General features: G+C 36.9%; 3 protein-coding genes across 3 annotated transcripts; all 3 read left to right on the plus strand.

Annotated features, from left to right (window-relative positions):
* The first annotated feature begins 2,708 nt into the window (after positions 1-2,708).
* LOC136061978 (zinc transporter 1-like) lies at positions 2,709-6,376 on the plus strand. Its single transcript, XM_065760497.1, has 3 exons — positions 2,709-3,317; positions 4,422-4,571; positions 5,903-6,376. Exons 1-3 carry the CDS (start codon positions 2,712-2,714, stop codon positions 6,374-6,376), a joined length of 1,230 nt encoding a protein of 409 aa, XP_065616569.1. The 5' UTR covers positions 2,709-2,711.
* Positions 6,377-7,708: 1,332 nt separating this feature from the next.
* On the plus strand, positions 7,709-10,801 carry LOC111992026 (zinc transporter 8). Its single transcript, XM_024023831.2, has 3 exons — positions 7,709-8,365; positions 8,782-8,931; positions 10,275-10,801. The coding sequence occupies exons 1-3, from the start codon at positions 7,760-7,762 to the stop codon at positions 10,578-10,580; spliced, it is 1,062 nt and encodes a 353-aa protein (XP_023879599.1). The 5' UTR covers positions 7,709-7,759; the 3' UTR covers positions 10,581-10,801.
* Positions 10,802-17,455: 6,654 nt separating this feature from the next.
* Positions 17,456-18,646, plus strand: LOC136061979 (uncharacterized). The gene has a single exon (XM_065760498.1). The coding sequence runs from the start codon at positions 17,456-17,458 to the stop codon at positions 18,644-18,646; it is 1,191 nt and encodes a 396-aa protein (XP_065616570.1).
* The last annotated feature ends 3,697 nt before the right edge of the window (positions 18,647-22,343 follow it).

Genomic DNA, 22,343 nt, shown 5'->3' on the forward strand with positions numbered 1-22,343 from the left:
AATTAAAAACTCCTCAAATATAGCTACAACCTTTTCTTTTCTCCCACTCTCTCACGTTATTTTTTTTTTTTTAATTAAATTTATAAACTCTATCTCACAAGTTATTAAACTGGGTTATCAGTTATCATCTAAATTCAAAATCATAAGCAACCACCTAATCACTTTTTGTAAATGTGTCACTTAGGGTATTTGACAAAAAGAATTTTATGACAGAGCCAACACAACCATTCATCTAGGAAAAAGGTATGTCAACCTAAAAATTTTGTAACATCATCCTTAGATATAAAACTCCTCTGTCCTTTTTCACATTTGGAATTTTTTTTTTCAACATATATAACAACATTGTCTTTTGGTAAATAGACTCACAAGTTTACAAGTTTTTGGCAGAAGGATTTTCTTATAAAGCCAGCATGATCATTCATATGAAGAAGGTATGTCAACCTAAAAATTTAAGGCTTTTTTAAAAAAATTATGTCATTGTTTACTTCTTTTTAATAACTCCAAAAAAAAAAAAGGATCATATAACATTTTTTTTTTTAATTTATAACATTACTTTTTTTTTTTCCAGTATATATAACAACACCATCTTTTAGTAAAGAGACTTATAGATTTACAAGTTTTTTGATAGAAGGATTTTCTTATAAAGCTGGCACGATCATTCATATGAAGAAGGTATGTCAACCTAAAAAGTTAAGGCTTAAAAAAAGAAAAAAAAATTATGTCATTGTTTGCTTCTTTTTAATAACTCCAAAAAAAGGATCATATAACGATTTTTTACAATTTATACCATTACTTTTTTTTTAATATATAAGACAACATTGTAGCTTCAATAAAAATTATGATATATAGGAATTTTTTTTCATGTTTTTTTCATTTTAAATTAATGCCACTGTTTACCATTATAGAAGACATTGTTTACATATTTTGTTGCATTAAATTTATTATTAAAAAAAATGTTCCAAAACAATGTTTGCAAGTCTTTGAATGTTCCTTTAATATTGTCTAATTGTTTTATTGAATTCTAGCATTGATTGTATATTAAATTGATAAATGTAAAAAATTATCCGGTCGATTTGGAGATGAATTTTGACATTATGAAAAAGTATAGTTTGTTTATTTGTTTGTACTTTTTCATTGCTTGATATTAAATTACTTAAAAAATAAAACCTTGATGTAATTTTTATTTGTGACTATTTTAACAATTACTTTAACTTAAAATTTAAAAAAAAAAAAAAAAACTTTAGTACTTCACCTTATAAAAGCTGCCAATTTTTTTCCAACCTCTATTTCCTTCTTAACAAGGTTGACCTATTCACAAGCTATCAGAGACTCTTTTATTTTTTTAGGTAAAATTTAATAATTTGTATAAATTATAATTTGAGATTATCACATTTTCTAATCATAAAATACAGAGTCTAAATCTTTTGTCCCACTTTTCCTCCTCCACTCTATACTCTACCAATAAATACTTGTCACGTATTCACCTAATTAATTAAATACTATCATTATTAACTTATTAATACTACAATTATTAATTAATAGTAGTATTTAATTAAATAGGTGAACACGTGTCAAGTATTTATTGGTAGAGTATAAAGTGGAGCACGAAAAGTGGGACAGAAAATTTGGACTCCAAAATACATGCGCGTGCTCAAAAGTTATTCTATTTTTTTAGGTATAATTTAATAATTTGTATCAATTATAATTTGAGATTACTACATTTTCCAATCACAAAATGCCTAGGAGTGTGATGTGTATTATGTGTTTGCAGGTGAAATAATTTTTCATTACATCCCTAGGTAATTTTGTGATTAGAAAATGTAATAATCTCAAATTATAATTGATGCAAAATTTTGAATTTTGCCTAAAAAAATAAAAAATCTTCTGAACACGCGTGTATTTTGTGATTGAAAAATGTAGTAATATCAAATTATAATTGATACAAATTATTAAATTTTATCTAAAAAAAATAAAATAGCCTCTGAGCACGCACATGAGCGTATGCTCGGAGGCTAGTTATCATTAAAATATGACACTAATCGATCTTAATTAGGCAACTCAGTAGCCTAATGTTGACATTCTTTCAACAATTTTTGACGTTTAATCTTAAGAATTCCAATTTCATTTTACCGATGAGATCATTAAATCTTATTTCCATAATTATATTTTGTTACTTCAAATGCGGATTCTTCGGAAATTACAAATCTGCTTCCTAATTCCCACATTGAATTGGATGACCTCATTATTTCTTCATCATTAGCGATGTTAATAGCAGAATCTTTTTTTTTTTGGTAAACATAGCAGAATCTAATACTACATATTCTACCAAGGCCATCAAAGGGATCCAAAGTCCAAACCATGAAAGTACGAATTGACCAATTTAACCCTGAAATTCTCATTAACACCCTCACCAGCATCGCCAAAAAAATGAAACAGGTGCACCCATTTTCGTAATTTAGCATCTAATCTAATTTCCCCACATTCCTTGCTGAGTTTTCTTTTCCCAGTGGCAACAGAAGTCAACACAAACTAAACAAAGTAGCATAGTCAAATTATGTGAACACAAATGCCAATTTTCTTTTCATGGTACTCTTTTTACGCTTTCTTTTCGCTCACAAACTCTCTTTTACTCATTCACACGCACACAAACACTACATATTAAATCCCCATACCCTTTTCAGTTTTCATTTTCTCTCTAATTCCTTCACACAATGGCCAAACTTCAACCGCTTCTCCTCACACTCTTTTGCGTTCTCCTCCTACTCCCTTCCTTAGCTTTTGGAGATTGCACTTGTGACACCGAGGATGAAGGACGTGACAAAACCCAAGCTCTCAAATATAAACTAGCTGCTATTGCTTCCATTCTTGTAGCGGGTGCAATTGGGGTTTGTATTCCAATCCTAGGAAAGACCATACCGGCTTTGCATCCCGAGAAGGACATCTTCTTCTTAATCAAGGCCTTTGCTGCCGGGGTGATATTATCGACTGGGTTCATCCATGTTCTTCCCGATGCTTTCGAGAGCTTGACGTCGCCGTGTCTGAGTGAGAGTCCATGGCAGGATTTTCCATTCACGGGGTTTGTGGCCATGGTGTCTGCCATCGGAACTTTGATGGTTGATTCCTTTGCCACTTCGTATTATAAAAAGTCTCACTTCAACCAGGCTCAAAATGGGATTGGAGATGTGGAGAAGGAAGGAGAACATGAGGGTCACTTACATGTTCATACACATGCAACTCATGGTCATGCTCATGGTTCCGCTTCTTTGGTTGACAATTCGGCTTCATCTGACCTTGTTCGTCATCGTGTTATATCACAGGTAATTTGAATCTTTTGAGTTCTTAATCAATTTATTTAATCTCACATGGTATTTTACAGCCTTTTAGCTTGTTTGGATAAAATCAAAATTTAATCAAACAGTTTGCATATAAGAGAAAGATTTGGAATTTTCCAGTTCTTTTTATAAGTTGATTTCTGTGTTTCTTTGGTATATATGTGTTTGTATGTTTCTGGTACGGTTCTTGGATGTGTTGTGATTTTTTTTTTTTTTTTTTTTTTTTTCATAAAAGTGTAAATCCTGTTTTCATCATTATTTTATACTCCAACTCACACACAGCTAGCAGATTTGTTGACAAAGGCACTTCATGCTCAACAATTGTTTTCTCTACTTGACAAAATGAACATTATCAACATCCATGGACCTGAAGCTAACCTTGAGGGGGGCTGTAAAGATTCTAAGATCAAGGTTAGAACAGCAGTGAAGCAAGAATTAGAAGCTGGACCAGTGGAATGAAATGGATGTGGTGCTTATAGAGTAAAATGGCACAAAACGACACTTGAATTTTGTATAGCTGTGCTACTTGTAGTTTTGTTCTTTTACATTAGTTAGGCTCACACGTGAGAATCACATGTTAAGTTTATAACTGCTTAATGGTAACTGATGTAACTGATTAGCGAGTAATTAGGAGAATTAGTTTTCATTCAGTTAGCTTACAGGTAGTATATAAGAAGGATTAATGTACAGTAAAATTCAATTGATTCATTTCTCTTTCAATCATAATAGAAAGCATTTCCAGAAGCTCTCTCTCTCTCTCCGTGTTCTCCATTTCTCTGAGTTTTGTGTAGCTTTCTGTTCAGCTCTCTATTTCTCCTTGGTTTTCATCTTTTACAATATATGTGTTGTATGTTTCTGGTACGGTTCTTGGATGTGTTGTGATTTTTTTTTTTTTTTTGTTTTTATTATTTCACAAAAGTGTAAATCCTGTTTTCATCAATTTGCATCGGAAATTTTATTATCGGAAATTATCTTAGTGACTCATTTAGTCATGTTTATTATTTACTATGGTAATCGTGAATTATTGATTTTGATTATGAACTAAATGAAGAGTTAGTACTCTTTAATTATGCTTCTGATTATATTTAGGTTTTGGAGTTGGGGATTGTGGTACATTCAGTCATAATTGGAATTTCACTGGGTGCTTCTGAGAGTCCCAAAACAATAAGGCCTCTTGTTGCTGCACTCACCTTCCATCAGTTTTTCGAAGGCATGGGACTTGGTGGATGCATCTCTCAGGTAATATCACCGCACATGCCATTTATTCTTTTCGCAAATATAAAATCTGTACTAATTATTCGTTTTGAAGAGACACGTTTTAAGTTAGGTTTTTGATTTTTTGGTTGACTTTCATCCAACTTTTGAATAACATTGAATTAATTTTTTTGTTAAATTTTTCTGCTCATATTTGGCAAGAGTATTTTTCATGTATTTTGCATATTTCCTTACTTTAATTTCACACTACTCTTATTTCTGATAGATGTTCGACTTTTATTTAAAAGCAAAAAATTATTGTGCACTTTAGCTTCACAAGTACAAAGGTTTTTTTGGAGAATGGTAAGAGTCGGGATTTAAATTTTCAAAAGAGAGTTTCATTCGCATATACATTTACCTTAACTTAGAGTAGAATTTATATAATGTATAGGGTAATAGTCAGGGTTTAAATATCCGAGAGGGAGTTTACACACATGTCTTAGCTTAGAGTAAAATTTCTATCATATATAAAACAAAAAACAAAATAAACAAAAAAAACTTTTTCACCCGACTCTGGTGCTTGTCTAATTCATTTTTGTTAGTATTGAATTAAAAAATAATGATAGGAATGTGTTTTACTAATATTAGGATTGCATATATTAATTTGGATTATGATGAATTATAATTAGTTTTGATTGATAAATTATAGGAAGTTAATATTTAACTTCAATCAAATTAGTAGTCTATCTTTTATACATTCAATTTCTTTTTTCTTTTTCTCTTTTTAATTGAGAAACATTTAAATTCAAATGTTGATAATGAATAATAAAGACCAATCATGATTTCCTAACTTGAAAAGTATTAGTATCTACTTAACGAGAAATTATTAGGTCCACCAGGACCACCGCTGACATGATCCTCCTTAACCTCCTAACTAATAAAATGCTCTTTTTTATGTAAATGTGACATCACTTGGTAATTTTTATTTTTATTCTTTGTGCTAATTAGGAAGTTCACTCACATATTTACATAATAACATTATCTCATCGATTGGGAGGACCACATCAGCAGTCCTCCTAACGGACCTAATAATTTCTTCTACTTAACCTAGAATGAAAAAACTCTATCAATAATAAATTTTGCATGTGTCCAGTGAATATGTTCGAAGAATAGTATGTGACCACTAGAATATGCTTCAAGAATTGAATGTATACTAGGGTAGCTTCCTACCCCAAATACATTAGTTTGATTGTTAATTTCTTTATCACTCTGTTTATGACTGCAGTAGTGGAATCCTTAGGGGAAAAAAAAAGTAGAAACACTATAGGAAAAATTAATCCGTATAACATGTTCTTGTACTTTTGTGCATTTTATAGGCAAAATTCAAGAATAGAGCTGTTGCAATTATGGCGACATTCTTCTCTCTTACAACCCCAATTGGAATTGCAATTGGAATAGGTATATCTAGTGTTTACAATGAGAACAGCCCCAATGCTCTAATTTTTGAAGGGATTTTTAATGCGGCATCAGCTGGGATCTTAATCTATATGGCGCTTGTGGATCTTCTTGCAGCTGATTTTATGAACCCAAGAGTGCAAAGCAATGGAAGGCTTCAAATAGGAACAAACATTTCACTTCTTCTTGGGGCTGGTCTTATGTCTTTCTTAGCCAATGGGCTTGACCTTGTCGTAATGTTTTCTGGAATATTTCTCTTTCTTTTCAAGGCTTTTTTTTTTTTTTTTTTTTTTGTGGTAAAAAAAAAAAAAAAAAAAAAAAAAAAAAAAAAAAACAACTTTAGTACTTCACCTTATAAAAGCTGCCAAATTTTTTTTCCTCCATTTCCTTCTTAACAAGGTTGACTTATTCACAAGCTATCAAAGACTCTTTTATTTTTTTAGGTAAAATTTAATAATTTGTATAAATTATAATTTGAGATTACTACATTTTCTAATCATAAAATATAGAGTCCAAATCTTTTGTCACATTTTTCTTACTCCACTCTATACTCTACTAATAAATACTTGTCATGTGTTCATCTAATTAATTAAATACTATCATTATTGACTTATTAATACTACAATTATTAATTAATAGTAGTATTTAATTAAATAGGTGAACACATGACAAATATTTATTGGTGGAGTATAAAGTGGAGCACGAAAAGTGGGACAGAAGATTTGGACTCCAAAATACATGCGCGTGCTTAAAAGTTATTCTATTTTTTTAGGTATAATTTAATAATTTGTATCAATTATAATTTGAGATTACTACATTTTCCAATCACAAAATACCTAGGGGTGTGATGTGTATTATGTGTTTGCAGTGAAATAATTTTTCATCACACCCTTAGGTATTTTTGTGATTAGAAAATGTAATAATCTCAAATTTTAATTGATGCAAATTTTTAAATTTACCTAAAAAAATAGAAAAACTTCTTGAGCACACGCATGTATTTTGTGATTGAAAAATGTAGAATAACAAATTATAATTAATACAAATTATTAAATTTTACCTAAAAAAATAAAATAGCCTCTAAGCACGCACGTGAGCGTGTGCTCAGAGGCTAATTATCATTAAAATATGACACTAATCGATCTTAATTAGGCAACTGAGTAGCCTAATGTCGACATTCTTTCAACAATTTTTGACGTTTAATCTTAAGAATTCCAATTTCATTTTACCGATGAGATCATTAAATCTTATTTCCATAATTATATTTTGTTACTTCAAATGCGGATTCTTCGGAAATTACAAATCTGCTTCCTAATTCCCACATTGAATTGGATGACCTCATTATTTCTTCATCATTAGCGATGTTAATAGCAGAATCTAATACTATATATTCTACCAACGCCATCAAAGGGATCCAAAGTCCAAACCAAGAAAGTACGAATTGACCAATTTAACCCTGAAATTCGCATTAACACCCTCACCCGCATCGCCAAAAAAATGAAACAGGTGCACCCATTTTCGTAATTTAGCATCTAATCTAATTTCCCCACATTCCTTGCTGAGTTTTCTTTTCCCAGTGGCAACAGAAGTCAACACAAGCTAAACAAAGTAGCATAGTCAAATTATGTGAACACAAATGCTAATTTTCTTTTCATGGTACTCTTTTTACGCTTTCTTTTCGCTCACAAACTCTCTTTTACTCATTCACACGCACACAAACACTACATATTAAATCCCCATACCCTTTTCAGTTTTCATGCTCTCTCTAATTCCTTCACACAATGGCCAAACCTCAACCGCTTCTCCTCACACTCTTTTGCGTTCTCCTCCTACTCCCTTCCTTAGCTTTTGGAGATTGCACTTGTGACACCGAGGATGAAGGACGTGACAAAACCCAAGCTCTCAAATATAAACTAGCTGCTATTGCTTCCATTCTTGTAGCGGGTGCAATTGGGGTTTGTATTCCAATCCTAGGAAAGACCATACCGGCTTTGCATCCCGAGAAGGACATCTTCTTCTTCATCAAGGCCTTTGCTGCCGGGGTGATATTATCGACCGGGTTCATCCATGTTCTTCCCGATGCTTTCGAGAGCTTGACGTCGCCGTGTCTGAGTGAGAGTCCATGGCAGGATTTTCCATTCACGGGGTTTGTGGCCATGGTGTCTGCCATCGGAACTTTGATGGTTGATTCCTTTGCCACTTCGTATTATAAAAAGTCTCACTTCAACCAGGCTCAAAATGGGGTTGGAGATGTGGAGAAGGAAGGAGAACATGAGGGTCACTTACATGTTCATACACACGCAACTCATGGTCATGCTCATGGTTCCGCTTCTTTGGTTGACAATTCGGCTTCATCTGACCTTGTTCGTCATCGTGTTATATCACAGGTAATTTGAATCTTTTGAGTTCTTAATCAATTTATTTAATCTCACATGGTATTTTCAGCCTTTTAGCTTGTTTGGATAAAATCAAAATTTAATCAAACAGTTTGCATATAAGAGAAAGATTTGGAATTTTCCAGTTCTTTTTGTAAGTTGATTTCTGTGTTTCTTTGGTATATATGTGTTTGCATGTTTCTGGTACGGTTCTTGGATGTGTTGTGATTTTTTTTTATTTTTATTTTTAATAAAAGTGTAAATCCTGTTTTCATCAATTTGCATCGGAAATTATATTATCAGAAATTATCTTAGTGACTTATTTAGTCATGTTTATTATTTTACTATGGTAATTGTGAATTATTGATTTTGATTATGAACTAAATGAAGAGTTAGTACTGTTTAATTATGCTTCTGATTACATTTAGGTTTTGGAGTTGGGGATTGTGGTACATTCAGTCATAATTGGAATTTCACTGGGTGCTTCTGAGAGTCCCAAAACAATAAGGCCTCTTGTTGCTGCACTCACCTTCCATCAGTTTTTCGAAGGCATGGGACTCGGTGGATGCATCTCTCAGGTAATATCACCGCACATGCCATTTTTTCTTTTCGCAAATATAAAATATGTACTAATTATTCGTTTTGAAGAGACACGTTTTAAGTTAGGTTTTTGATTTTTTTGGTTGACTTTCATCCAACTTTTGAATAACATTGAATTAATTTTTTTGTCAAATTTTTCTGCTCATATTTGGCAAGAGTATTTTTAATGTGTTTTGCAAAATTCCTTACTTTAATTTCACACTACTCTTATTTTTTATAGATGTTGGACTTTTATTTAAAAAAAAAAAATTACTGTGCACCTTGGCTCCACAAGTACAAAGATTTTTTGGAGGAGGGTAAGAGTTGGGATTAAATTTTCAGGAGAATGTTTCACACACATATACATTTACCTTAACTTAGAATAGAATTTATATTATGTATAGGGTAAGAGTTGGGGTTTAAATATCCGAGAGAGAGTTTTACACACATATACACTTAGTTTAGAGTAAAATTTCTATCATATATAAAACAAAAAACAAAATAAACAAAAAAAAAAAAAAATTTCACCCGACTTTGGTACTTGTCTAATTCATTTTTGTTAGTATTGAATTAAAAAATAATGATAGGAATGTGTTTTACTAATATTAGGATTGCATATATTAATTTGGATTATGATGAATTATAATTAGTTTTGATTGATAAATTATAGGTAGTTAATATTTAACTTTAATCAAATTAGTAGTCTATCTTTTATACATTCAATTTCTTTTTTCTTTTCCTCTTTTTGATTGAGAAACATTTAAATTCAAATGTTGATAATGAATAATAAAGACCAATCATGATTTCCTAACTTAATTGAAAAATATTAGTATCTACTTAATGGGAAATTATTAAGTCCACCAGGAGGACTGTTGACGTGGTCCTTCTTGACCTCTTAACTAATAAAATGCTCTTATCTATGCAAATGTGACATCACCTGGTAATTTTTATTTTTTATTTTTTGTACTGATTAGGAAGTTCACTCACATATTTACATAAATGACATTATCTCATCAATTAGGAGGATCACATCAGCAGCCCTGCTGACTGACCTAATAATTTCTCCTACTTAACCTACAATGAAAAAACTCTATTCATAATAAATTTTGCATGTGTCCAGTGAATATGTTCGAAGAATAGTATGTGACCACTAGAATATGCTTCAAGAATTGTATGTATACTAGAGTAGCGTCCTACCCCAAATACATTAGTTTGATTGTTAATTTGTTTATCACTCTGTTTATGACTGCAGTAGTGGAATCCTTAGGGGAAAAAAAGGTAGAAACACTATAGGAAAAATTAATCCGTATAACATGTTCTTGTTCTTGTGTGCATTTTATAGGCAAAATTCAAGAATAGAGCTGTTGCGATTATGGCGACATTCTTCTCTCTTACAACTCCAGTTGGAATTGCAATTGGAATAGGAATATCTAGTGTTTACAATGAGAACAGCCCCAATGCTCTAATTTTTGAAGGGATTTTTAATGCGGCATCAGCTGGGATCTTAATCTATATGGCGCTTGTGGATCTTCTTGCAGCTGATTTTATGAACCCAAGAGTGCAAAGCAATGGAAGGCTTCAAGTAGGAGCAAACATTTCACTTCTTCTTGGGGCTGGTCTTATGTCTCTCTTAGCCAAATGGGCCTGACCTTGTCGTAAGTAATGTTTTCTGGAATATTTCTTTTTCTTTTCAAGGCTTTTTTTTTTTTTTTGGTGGTACAGTAAAAATGGCACACACATATGCAAGATTTCGAACCCGGAATTTTAATTCTTTGCTGAAAATTTGAATTTATCCAAACAAAATTAAAATGGATGAAAATAGTGTGAAATATCTTTATGACATTTCAAGAATAAAATCAAACCTTTTGAAATTTCAGGTACTAAAATTAAACTTATACCAAATTTCAAGGAAAAAAATGTGCAGTTTACCCGATGTAGATGAATTGTTAACCAAAGAAGCAGAACCATGAGCATGACGATAAGTTGCATGTGTATGAATGACTTTCTATCCTTCTCCATATCTCCAATTTCATGTTGAGCCTTGTCGAGGTGAGATTTTTTGCAATACGAAGTTGCAAAGGCATCAATCAACGAGTTCTAAATTCTAATCTTGGACACCATCGACAAAAACTCAGAAAAAATTTTCTCTCGGGTTCTCACTATGACACAGTGATGTCAAACTCTTGAAAGCGTGTGAAAGTACACGGATGAATGAACCTGGTCGTTAAAATCAAAGCAACAACAAAGGCTTTGATTGTAATGAATATGTCCTTCACGGTAGGGTGGTCTTTCCAAGTATTGGAATACAAACATCAATTGCACCCGGTATGCGTAATAGAAGCCATAGCAAAATGTTTATATTTGAGAGCTTGGCCCTCAAGTGCCACTATGCAAAAATTTAGGCTGTATCTAAACTTTGTAATTTGCAATTTACCCAAAAAGAGTAGAGGAAATGAGAAGTGTTATTATATTTATATATTTTTACCATATTTTTACAATAAACCTTATATAAAAAGTTGTTATTGGCTTTAATCCGAACTCACCACTAAAATTATTTTTTTTCTCATTAATAAATAACAAATAATAACCTTATACCTAAGATTGTTGTAAAAATATTGTACAAATGTTGTAGATATTATTTCTCTAAGCCCTCATTTGGAGAAAAAAATATAAAAAAATAATTTTTTAATATTCTTTTAGTCCCTTATTTGGGAACGAAATGATAAGAGAAAATACTCACTCTTTTCTATTAACTCAAAACCTTTCAAAATTGGGAAGAATTAAAAGGAGTGAAATTCAGCAGTAGCGCCACTCTGACCTGAATATATATGTTAAAAATTTATGATTTGTAAGCCTGAAAGAAAAAAGTGACCACCCTAAAAAAAAAGAAAAAAAATGACCATCTTGATTGAGAAAAACCTTTAGACGAATATTTGGTTGGCTTCTTCTTCAATCCTTTATCATCGTCTTCTTGCTCAGTTCATGTGCTTTGTATTCTTCAGTTCTTTCTTTCCTGTTTTTTTTTTTTTCTTTTTTTTTTTTTTCTTTTCTTCTTGCTATTGTCCGGATCTCCCCCCACGTGAATGAAGTTATTAGAGTTTGACATTTCATAGGTGGTAGACCACTAGATAGTAGACTACTATTAGTCTATTAGGGAATAAGATGACGAAACAAGTTACTGACTTCACTCCCTCTATGGAATCTTGGGCCTCGTGTAGAGAAGGCTCTAAAGCCTAAATTTTAAAAGATTTTGTTAACGAGCATATATTATTTTTCATTTTTGAAAATTTTTTTTTTAAATTAAAAAAATATTAACAATTTTTTTAATTTTTAAAAAAATATTTCTAAAAATTGATGGCTTAAGGGTATACATTAACCGAATCTAATTTTAAATTATATGATATATTATTTACTAAATTAAGAGCAACCACATATGTGAGCATCTCTAATGTGCAGCTAAATGCATAAAAATCTTTATAATAGATAATAGTACCATAAAAATAGTCTCTAATAGGTTCTTTATATCTAGAATTTTTTTTGGCTCATGAACTGCTCATTAAGTTTGATGAGCTACTATTCATTCTTCAAATATTTTTTTTTAATTATAATAATCAAGTATTGAATAAAAAAAGGTTAGAAAATGTGTAGTTGTTAAAAAAAGAATAAAGAATGAATGAAGAAATAATATTTAAATGAGATAGAGAATGTGATAGAGAATTTGTTGGAAAGTGTATTTAAAAAAAGTAGATAACTAAAATGTAAAAGTTACTATTCATTCTCCAAACAGTACAAAAATTTGGAAAATCTGTTGGAGATGCTTTGTGATATTCAGATAAACTTAAGAAAAAGTTTTAGTCTATTTTAGCATAAGAATATATTGAAAAGTGTTATGTCTACAAAATTTTCATAATATTTTCATAACAAATCTTAGGTAATAATTTATTATTAGTTCTAATTTGAATTTACAACTTAAATTATTTTTTTTTCCCACTAGTACTAACTAACAATCTACCATATAGAATTTATTGTGAAAATGTAATGAACATAGCATTTCTCTTTCATTTTACACAATCATTTTTCAAAATACATCACATCATATTATTTATTTTATACTACATTTTTTTTAAATGTTATTTCTTTAACAATTTTTATTATTCTCCCAATTCATAAATATTTTTTCTTCTCATTTTTTATTATTTCTTTATCAATTTACGTAGTCATCGAAACAATGTAGCTCTTTTCTTTTTTTCTTTTTTCTTTTTTTTCTTTTTTAACACAAGTTTGGCAATCTACTGTAGGTGAATTTTGGAATTAAATGTAAAAAATAACATTTTATACTATTTTGCATTAACCTATGTGAGTACTCTTAATATGTTTAATTGTTTACTATTGATTTATTGTCTAATTGTCTCTTGAGTGGGGCATGTGGGGGAGTGGGCAGTAATTATTAAAGGGAAAAAAATTTAGAGTAACACATTGAATTGTTAATAGAGTAATACTAGTTACACAAACAAAATTAAAGGTATTAAGAAAAATTCGTAATGATATGTGTGGCGGGTAAAAACCCAGAGCTACTTAATGGGCCTGGGGCACCATGTTGAGGAGTATTATATTTCCGAAGAGTAATAATTAGTTGGGACAGTCCATCTGAAGGCAGGAAGCCCAGAAGTAGAGGGGGAGTACCGTCCGAAGAGGTCACTACTGGCCCGAAGATGTCTTACTCCTCGGTCACAAATAGCCTTGATTAATCAGACGTATGGAAGGTCCGAATGATCTTCTTAGCAATCCCAATGATAATGATAAGTTCTAGGTAGGTCTGGAGATGATCAGAACGAAGAAATATCTAGAGGAAAAGTTGCTACCACTGTATTTAATGCACTGCAACAGCTTTTCTGGCCGCATTTAAGTGGAGAAGACCCCTGAACAGTGTAACATCAGCTACCGCCACTCACAAAGAACTAAAGTAGACACATGACGTGACATGTACTTAAGTAGATACACAGATGAAGAACAAGTGAACGATGGAGATGATGGAAAAGGGTGCTATATAAAGAAAAAGGGTCCATGATAAGAAGGAGGAAGAGAAAGAAAAGTCTTACTATAGCTTTGAACGTTGTAATTACTGTTCACTCAATAAAACATCCCTTCGGACATTTACTCATGGAGTTGTTCAAGCATTATTTCATGTTATCACCATCTTAAGTACCTTAGTCAACCATTGTTTAATTCATAACCTGCCCAATTCTTTCACCCACTCTCTACAAATTTATTGTCCTGGGTTCGTTGGACCTTTAACCCATACCTTTTGGGCTTGGGAAACGAAAACTGACCCTACAATTGGCGCCGTCTATGGGGAGAGCTTGTGCAGGGGCGAAGACAACAGTAGGTGATGGCTGGACACGGTCAACAAGAAGCGGAGTCTAGGGCATCTCAGCACATGGACCCTTTTCTTAACCTAGAGCGAAGACAAGACCGCGAGGGTAGCGTACACACCGTGCCCCCTGATCAAAACCAATCACATGGCGGGAGTTGCATGTCCCATGCAGAGAAGAACCGAGATTTGCAGCGGGAGGTTGAAAAGCTAAAAAAAGAGTTACGCCATGCAAAGAGGAAACAGGCTTCCTCGTATTCTGATGAGGACCCTGATGACGAGCCGGACGTCACTTATCAACATAAATCCAGGACACCAGCCAGCGAGTCCTATACCTATGAAGAGGAATCTCATCGCAAGGGGCAACACAGGAGTCCATCACGTGGAGACGTGGGAAACGACGCCATGAGCAGGGCTCTAAATCAGATTTCTAGGTCACCCTTCACGCGCAGGATCGAAGAGGCGAGGCTTCCTCGGCGCTTTAACCAACCAACGCTCACCATCTACAACGGTAAAACAGACCCCGTGGAACACGTGAGTCATTTTAACCAAAGGATGGATGTCTACTCCAGGGATGAAGCTCTGATGTATAAGGTTTTCCCTTCCAGTCTTGGGCCAGTTACCATGAGGTGGTTCGATGGACTGAACCCAAATTCCATTAGCTCTGTCAAAGAGCTCACCCAAGCTTTTGGTTCACGTTTTGTCACCTGCCGAAGAGTGACCCGACCTTTGTCTTCTTTGTTATCTTTGAGCATGTAGGAAGGAGAAACCCTGAAGGTATATTCGGATAGATATTGGGAGATGTTTAATGACATGGAGGACAATTTTGATGCAATGGCCCTAGAAACGTTTAAGCTCAGTCTCCCTACTGATCATGGTTTAAGGACATCCTTGTCTGGTAAACCCGTTACTAGTATGCGTCAGCTAATGGACCGCATTGAGAAGTATAAAAGAGTTGAAGAAGACCAACAACAAGGAAAAGGCAAGGAGAAGGTTATCCCCCAAGAGAGGAGGGATTTCAGGTCAGATCGATACACCAACAACAAACCGGGGAGAGATTTTCCTGCGCAATCAGGAGCAGCCAATCCCCAGACTGTCAACACCGTATTCAGAGATCCAGTCCATCAAGTTTTAGAAAAGGTCAAGAACGAGCCGTTCTTCAAGCGGCCGAATAAGATGGTAGGGAATCCTGATAGACGTAATCGCAATCTCTACTGCCAATACCACCAGGATCATGGACACACGACTGAGGATTGCAGGAGTTTGTGGGATCATTTGGGCCAACTAGTCGGCAAAGGGAAATTGTGACATCTCTTACATCATACCAGTGGCCGAGGAGGTCCGACGAGTGAGGAGTCCCGGAGGGATGATCCTTTAAAACCCCTCTGGGAACTATCAATGTTATCTTTGCAGCCCCAGGGAGAACAGAATCCTTGCCATCCAAGGTCATGTCGGTAGATCGGTTATCTGCAGGGGAATCTGGCCAGGGTCCAAAGAGGTATAAACTGGATGATCAACTAGTTTTGGGTTTCTCGGCCGCGGACAAGGTAGGCACTGTCCAACCTCATGATGATGCGTTGATCGTCACCCTCAGAATTGGGGGGTATGATGTGAAACGGGTGATGGTTGACCAAGGTAGTGCTGCAGAAATAATGTACCCTGATCTCTATAGGGGGCTGAACCTCAAACTTAGTGACTTAGCACCATATAGTTCTCCGCTGATCAGTTTCGAAGGAAGAGTTGTTACCCTGAAGGGCCAAATACGACTACCTGTGCAGACTGGCTCAAAGGTGGTGGAGGTGGATTTCATAGTTGTGGACGTTTTTTCACCCTATACGGCAATTGTAGCCAGACCTTGGCTTTATGCGCTGGGGGCGGTTTCTTCCACCTTACATCAGAAAATCAAATACCCATCCGAAGGCCAGGTTTGCGAAATCCGGGGGGATCAATCCGTAGCTAGACAATGTTTGGTGGCTGCCATTCAGCACGAGCTAGAAGCCGAGTCATCAACCAAAGCTGAAAGGGGCTTATAGCAACCAAAGCATCGGTTATCGCCCACTGAAGATCCAGACAAGGGCGTAGGGTGCGAAGATTTGACAAAAGTCATCATTGGGGATAATCCCGAAAAATTCTTTCAAGTCGGATCCCAGTTACCTTTGCAGGAAAAAGAGGAGTTAGTGCAACTTCTTAAGGAAAACCTCGACGTATTCGCCTAGAACGCTTATGAAGCCCCTGGGGTGGATCCGGAATTTATATGCCACCATTTGAAAGTAAACCCCATGATCACCCCTAAGAAGCAACCTCCTCGGCGTCCATCTAGGGAACACGCTGAAGCAGTCAGAGAAGAAGTAGCAAAACTCAAACAAGCTGGAGCTATCAAAGAGGTTTTCTACCCAGAGTGGTTGGCAAATACTGTGGTGGTGAAGAAGAAGAGCGAGAAATGGCGAGTATGTGTGGACTTCACCGACTTAAATAAGGCATGCCCTAAAGATCCATTTCCTATGCCAAAAATCGATTAGCTAGTAGATGCCACTGTCGGACACCCTCGAATGAGTTTCTTGGACACATTCCAAGGCTATCATCAGATACCCTTAGCCCTGGATGACCAGGAGAAGACTGCTTTTGTAACTCCCATGGGTAACTACCACTATAAAGTGATGCCATTCGGCTTGAAAAATGCGGGTTCTACTTACCAAAGGATGATGACGAGAATGTTTGAACCACAACTGGGCAGAAATATTGAGATTTACATAGATGACATGGTGGTGAAGAGCAAAGTGGTGGCCGAGCATGTGAAGGACCTAGAAAGTACCTTTGAAGTTCTTAGGAAATACAAGCTATGCTTGAATGCTTCTAAGTGCTCGTTTGGTGTGGGATCAAGCAAGTTTCTAGGATATATGGTGACTCACAGAGGAATTGAGGTCAACCCTGATCAGATAAAGGCCATCAATGAGTTGCAAGCTCCTCGGAATCCCAAGGAGGTTCAGAAACTAATGGGGATGACGGCAGCCCTAAATCGATTTATTTCTCGATCAACGGATAGGTGTCGGCCTTTCTTTTCCTTGATTAACAAGTGGAAAGGGTTCTAGTGGACAGAAGAGTGTGCTGTGGCCTTCCAGCAATTAAAAGATTATCTAGCTCGACCACCAATCATGTACAGCCCTGAGCCTGACGAGGTCTTGTTTGTGTATATCATTGTAGCTCCCCATACTGTAAGCTTGGTACTGATCCGAGCAGATGGCGGTGTGCAGAGACCCGTTTATTGTGTAAGCAAGTCGCTGCATAAAGCCGAGATCCATTATTTACCATTGGAAAAGGCTATTTTAGCAGTGGTGCTCGGTATACGAAAGCTCCCACATTATTTCCAAGCCTATACAATCATTGTTCTCACCCAGCTTCCGCTCAGGGCTATACTCCGAAGTGCAGACTACACTGGAAGAATTGCAAAATGGGGGACGATCCTAGGGACTTTTGATATCAAGTACATGCCACGCACCTCAGTCAAGGGCCAGGTGCTTGCTGATTTGATAGCCGAGTTCACGGAGCCCCAATTAGAAGAGGTAAAGCCGACGTTGGACATGGATGAAAAATCGGTTGGTATGATTTCTCAACAAGGCCCTTCCCATTGGGAGGCATACGTGGATGGTACTGCGAACCAGAAAGGCTCTGGAGTGGGGCTAGTGCTGATATCCCCCGAGGGAATCATCATTGAAAAAGCATTGAGGCTGGGCTTCTCGGCAACAAATAATGAGGCGGAATACGAAGCCCTATTGATGGGGATGAGTATGGTCCAAAAGATAGGGGGAAAGGCAGTAAAGTTATTCTCGGATTCAAGGTTGATTGTGGGTCAAGTACAGGGGGAGTTTGAGGCAAAGGATGAAAGAATGCAGGGATACTTGAGCCGAGTTAAACATCTGCAGTCAGGGTTCGAATCTTTCAGCTTGCTGCATATTCCTAGGAATGGTAACACACACGCTGACTCCTTGGCCATTCTAGCCACCTCTTCGACACAAGATTTGTCGAGAGTTATCCTCATCGAGGACTTGCATAAGCCTACCAAAGTAAGAAAAGAAGTAGTTCAAGTACATCAAATCAGGGTTGGACTCAGTTGGATGGACCCTTTAGTTAAATTTCTAAAGGAAGATATCTTACCTGAAGAGAAAGGAGAAGCCGATAAAATTCGGAGGAAAGCAGCCATGTTCTGGTTATCTGAAGATCAGAAACTATACAAACGTTCCTATTCAGGACCGTACTTGTTGTGCATTCATCCTGAAAAGGCTAAGCTGTTACTAGAGGAACTGCATGAAGGAATCTGTGGAGGAGGTAGATCCTTGGCTCACTGAGCCATCACTCAAGGTTATTGATGGCCAAATATGCAAAAAAAAAGCCCTGGATTATGTTAAAAAATGTGATCAGTGTCAGCGATTTTCCCCACACATTCATTAGCCAGGGGGGACTCTCAACCCGCTATCCAGCCCATGGCCTTTCGTCCAATGGGGCTTGGATATCATGGGACCATTCCCTAAGGCTGCAGAAAATAAGAAATATCTACTGGTCGGCACTGACTACTTCACTAAGTGGGTCGAAGCAGAACCTTTTGCCAACATCCGAGACGTAGATGTGCAAAGGTTTGTGTGGAAGAGTATAGTTACTCGATTTGGAGTCCCATGTATTCTCATCTCAGACAATGGCCTGCAGTTTGACAGCAAAGCATTTAGGAGTTATTGTAGCGAACTGGGGATCATGAATAGATATTCCACCCTAGCTTATCCTCAGGGTAATGGCCAAGCAGAAGCTGCCAACAAGGTCATTGTGAATGGCTTGAAAAAGAGATTAGATGATGCGAAGGGAAAATGGGTAGAAGAGTTGCCACATGTGCTTTGGGCTTACAGAACTACTCCACGCAGGTCTACTGGAGAGACCCCTTTCTCAATGACCTACGAGGCTGAAGCTGTCATACCTTTGGAAACTGGATTCCCGACGTTGAGAACTAGCTCGTTTAGTCCGACAGGTAACAATGAGCAGCTAGAGAAGAGTTTGGACCTAATTGATGAAATGAGGGAAAATGCAATGGTCCGATTAGCACATTACCAACAAAAGACGCCAACGTAAGGCTCAGACCTCTGGAACCTGGTGATCTGGTATTAAGAAAGGTGGTTGGCACTGCAAAGAACCCAGCTTAGGAAAAATTAGGGCCAAATTGGGAAGGGCCATATCGTATTACTTCAGGAGCTGGCATTGGGGCGTATTTCCTTGAAGACCTGGATAGTCATGTGATACCACGACCATGGAATGTAAATAACCTCAAAAGGTATTATTATTAATTAAAATTTTCTTTTAATCAGCATATCAACCTGTTACGATTTCTATAAGTGTTTAAACTTAAATCCATTCATGCCTATAGTCCTCGGACCAGATGATATGGGTTAGTTAGCACTCTGTTACAATTTCTTTAAGTGTTTAAACTAAAATCCATTCATGCCTGTAGTCCTCAGACCAAATGATATGGGTTAGTTAGCACTCTGTTATGATTTCTTTAAGTGTTTAAACTTAAATCCATTCATGCCTGTAGTCATCGGACCAGATGATATGGGTTAGTTAGCACTCTGTTACGATTTCTTTAAGTGTTTAAACTTAAATCCATTCATGCCTGTAGTCCTTGGACCAGATGATATGGGTTAGTTAGTACTCTATTACGATTTCTTTAAGTGTTTAAACTTAAATCCATTCATACCTATAGTCCTCGGACCAGATGATATGGGTTAGTTAGCACTCTGTTACGATTTCTTTAAGTGTTTAAACTTAAACCCGTTCATGCCTGTAGTCCTCGGACCAGATGATTTGGGTTAGTTAGCACTCCGTTACAATTTTCCGAAGTGTTTAAACTTAAACCCATTCATGCCTGTAGTCCTCGGACCAGATGATTTGGGTTGGTTGGCACCCCCTTACAGTTTTCCTAAGCGTTACAACTTAAGCTCGTTCATAGCTTGTTAGTAAGTTTTATACTAGCGGTTTCTCTTAGTACTAATTTTTGCTTACATCTTCTACATGATATGATGAATGAGTTTGGCTATATTGTTATCTCAATTAAAAGGAACAGTCATTTACAGCAATAACGAGTCATAAAGAATGTAACAGGAGACACAAGAAATAAAAGCGAAAGAGTTTTCATTAATTAAAAAGGAGACAAGTTTACAAAATCCTCACCAAACAGAAGAAAATATAGTAAATACAAAATAAGAAGCCCCTAAGTCCCTAGGCTTTCCTCTAAGAGACCGAAGGATCAGCAACTTGGTCTTTGGACTCTAGGAGGGTCTTCTTCTCCGTCAAAGCTTTGCCCTTGCCCTGAGGAGCTTCAACAGGCTCGTTGGACCGACCAGATTCCTTTGCAACCTCGAGGCTAGCTGGGGGGAGTTGGCTGATTATGGGTTGCTCCGAAGCCTCAGGAAGCTATGTGGGAGGAGGATCAGACCCTGGGAGCACTTGGATTTTAGGGTCATAATAAACGCTCCCACGTAACCTCAAGTTGGAATCGAGGGGGACTCTAGCCGCGTCCAGCGCCTTTTGCCAAGTTACATCACAGTAATCTCGGGCAACTGTGGCAAATTGCTCTGTAAGCTGGTTCCCGACCTTTTCTACCCCCAGCTGATAGGCTGCCTTCCCTAGCTCCCTTTCGGTCGCCAGGTTGATCTCTGACATATTCAGCTGTTTGCGCTGCTCCTCGACCTGAGTCTCAGCGTTTTTAAGGCCGGCTTTGAGGCTGTTCCTCTTGTTGGTCATGTCTTTAAGTTGCTCTGGCGTGCGAGCATACTTCTCCTTCAGCTGACCCAGAGCTTTCTCCGCCTCGGATTGAGATTGGGCTGCTACTTGGGCTTCAAGGTAGGACTTCTTGTTCCATTCCTCGGCCACATAAATTTGCTGAGTAATCTGCATGACAACATTTTTAACAGAGGGTGAAGAAAGGAAGCAAAGCAAATTAAAAATAGAACCTGAATTAAGATAGTGAGTTTATTTACCATGACTATATCCCTCTTAAGGGATAAGAAGAGCTCCTGCTGGTTAAAGCGTCTGCAGGATTCCATATTGTGCGGGAGAAGGAGTGGCTGCTGCAGGGCCTCAGCAACATATCCTGCCCTTCCCCCATCATAATTTTGAGGGATGTATCCCAAGGAATGGAAGCGCCATCCAGCTTCAGCCTTGGGGACTAGATGCGAGGTCCCCCTCCTCGGCGGACCTCAACCCCGACAACCTTGTCACGGCTTTTAGTGGAAGAGGTCCTTTTGCTTCGATGGTCTCTCGCTGTCTTTTGTTGCTTATCTGTTTTTGGTGGCACCACCTCCTCCCTCTCTTCAGGCTCGAGGGGCCTCTTCTTCTGCAGGTTTGGCACGGGCTTCAGGCCGAGGTCAGGAACCTGGGAAGGCACTGGAGGCAGGGTCACTACTGGTTGAGAAGTCCCAGTGCCGTTCTGCTCGACCTTTTGGCCCCTATTCCTCATTAGACTTTTCAAGTCCATGTCTTCGTCCAAGGAATCTTCAGGATTAGCAACGATCAGAACAGGGTGAATGCTTAAATGCCTGTCGATCTCTTCTTCAGCATCCGAGACCTCTACTACTTGATTTGCCCCTGAAGCTTCCCCCTCGAAGTGGAACTTGTCTATTTGCTCCTCTAGCGAAGAGGTGGAGGAACCAACCTTTTCACCCTCAACCTCTGGTCCGAGGGGAACTTGCTGGAATGGCTGGACGAGAGGGGGTATACCCTGGAGGTTTGGGTGTGGTATGGGTGGAAGCTCGTACGGTGCCAAAAAACCCTTCCATGCGACGTCAATACGATTGAGGCGGCGATCTCCCTGAGTTATTGCGTTGCCGACCGGTTGGAAGTCTTTTGGCTTCGCTGTGTACCCTAGGATGAGGGGAGCTGATCGGAGTTGTCCGTCCTCGCTTACAAAGATCTCTGACCGTAATAAAAAGTTAAGTGCGGCAACGTTGGTGAGGCTGAGCCGAGGAGAAATGTTTCTTTTATCTGTTACAAGTCACAGCAGAG

This window comes from Quercus suber, unplaced genomic scaffold (assembly GCF_002906115.3).
Source record: "Quercus suber isolate HL8 unplaced genomic scaffold, Cork oak 2.0 scaffold_370, whole genome shotgun sequence".
Lineage (NCBI taxonomy): Eukaryota > Viridiplantae > Streptophyta > Magnoliopsida > Fagales > Fagaceae > Quercus > Quercus suber.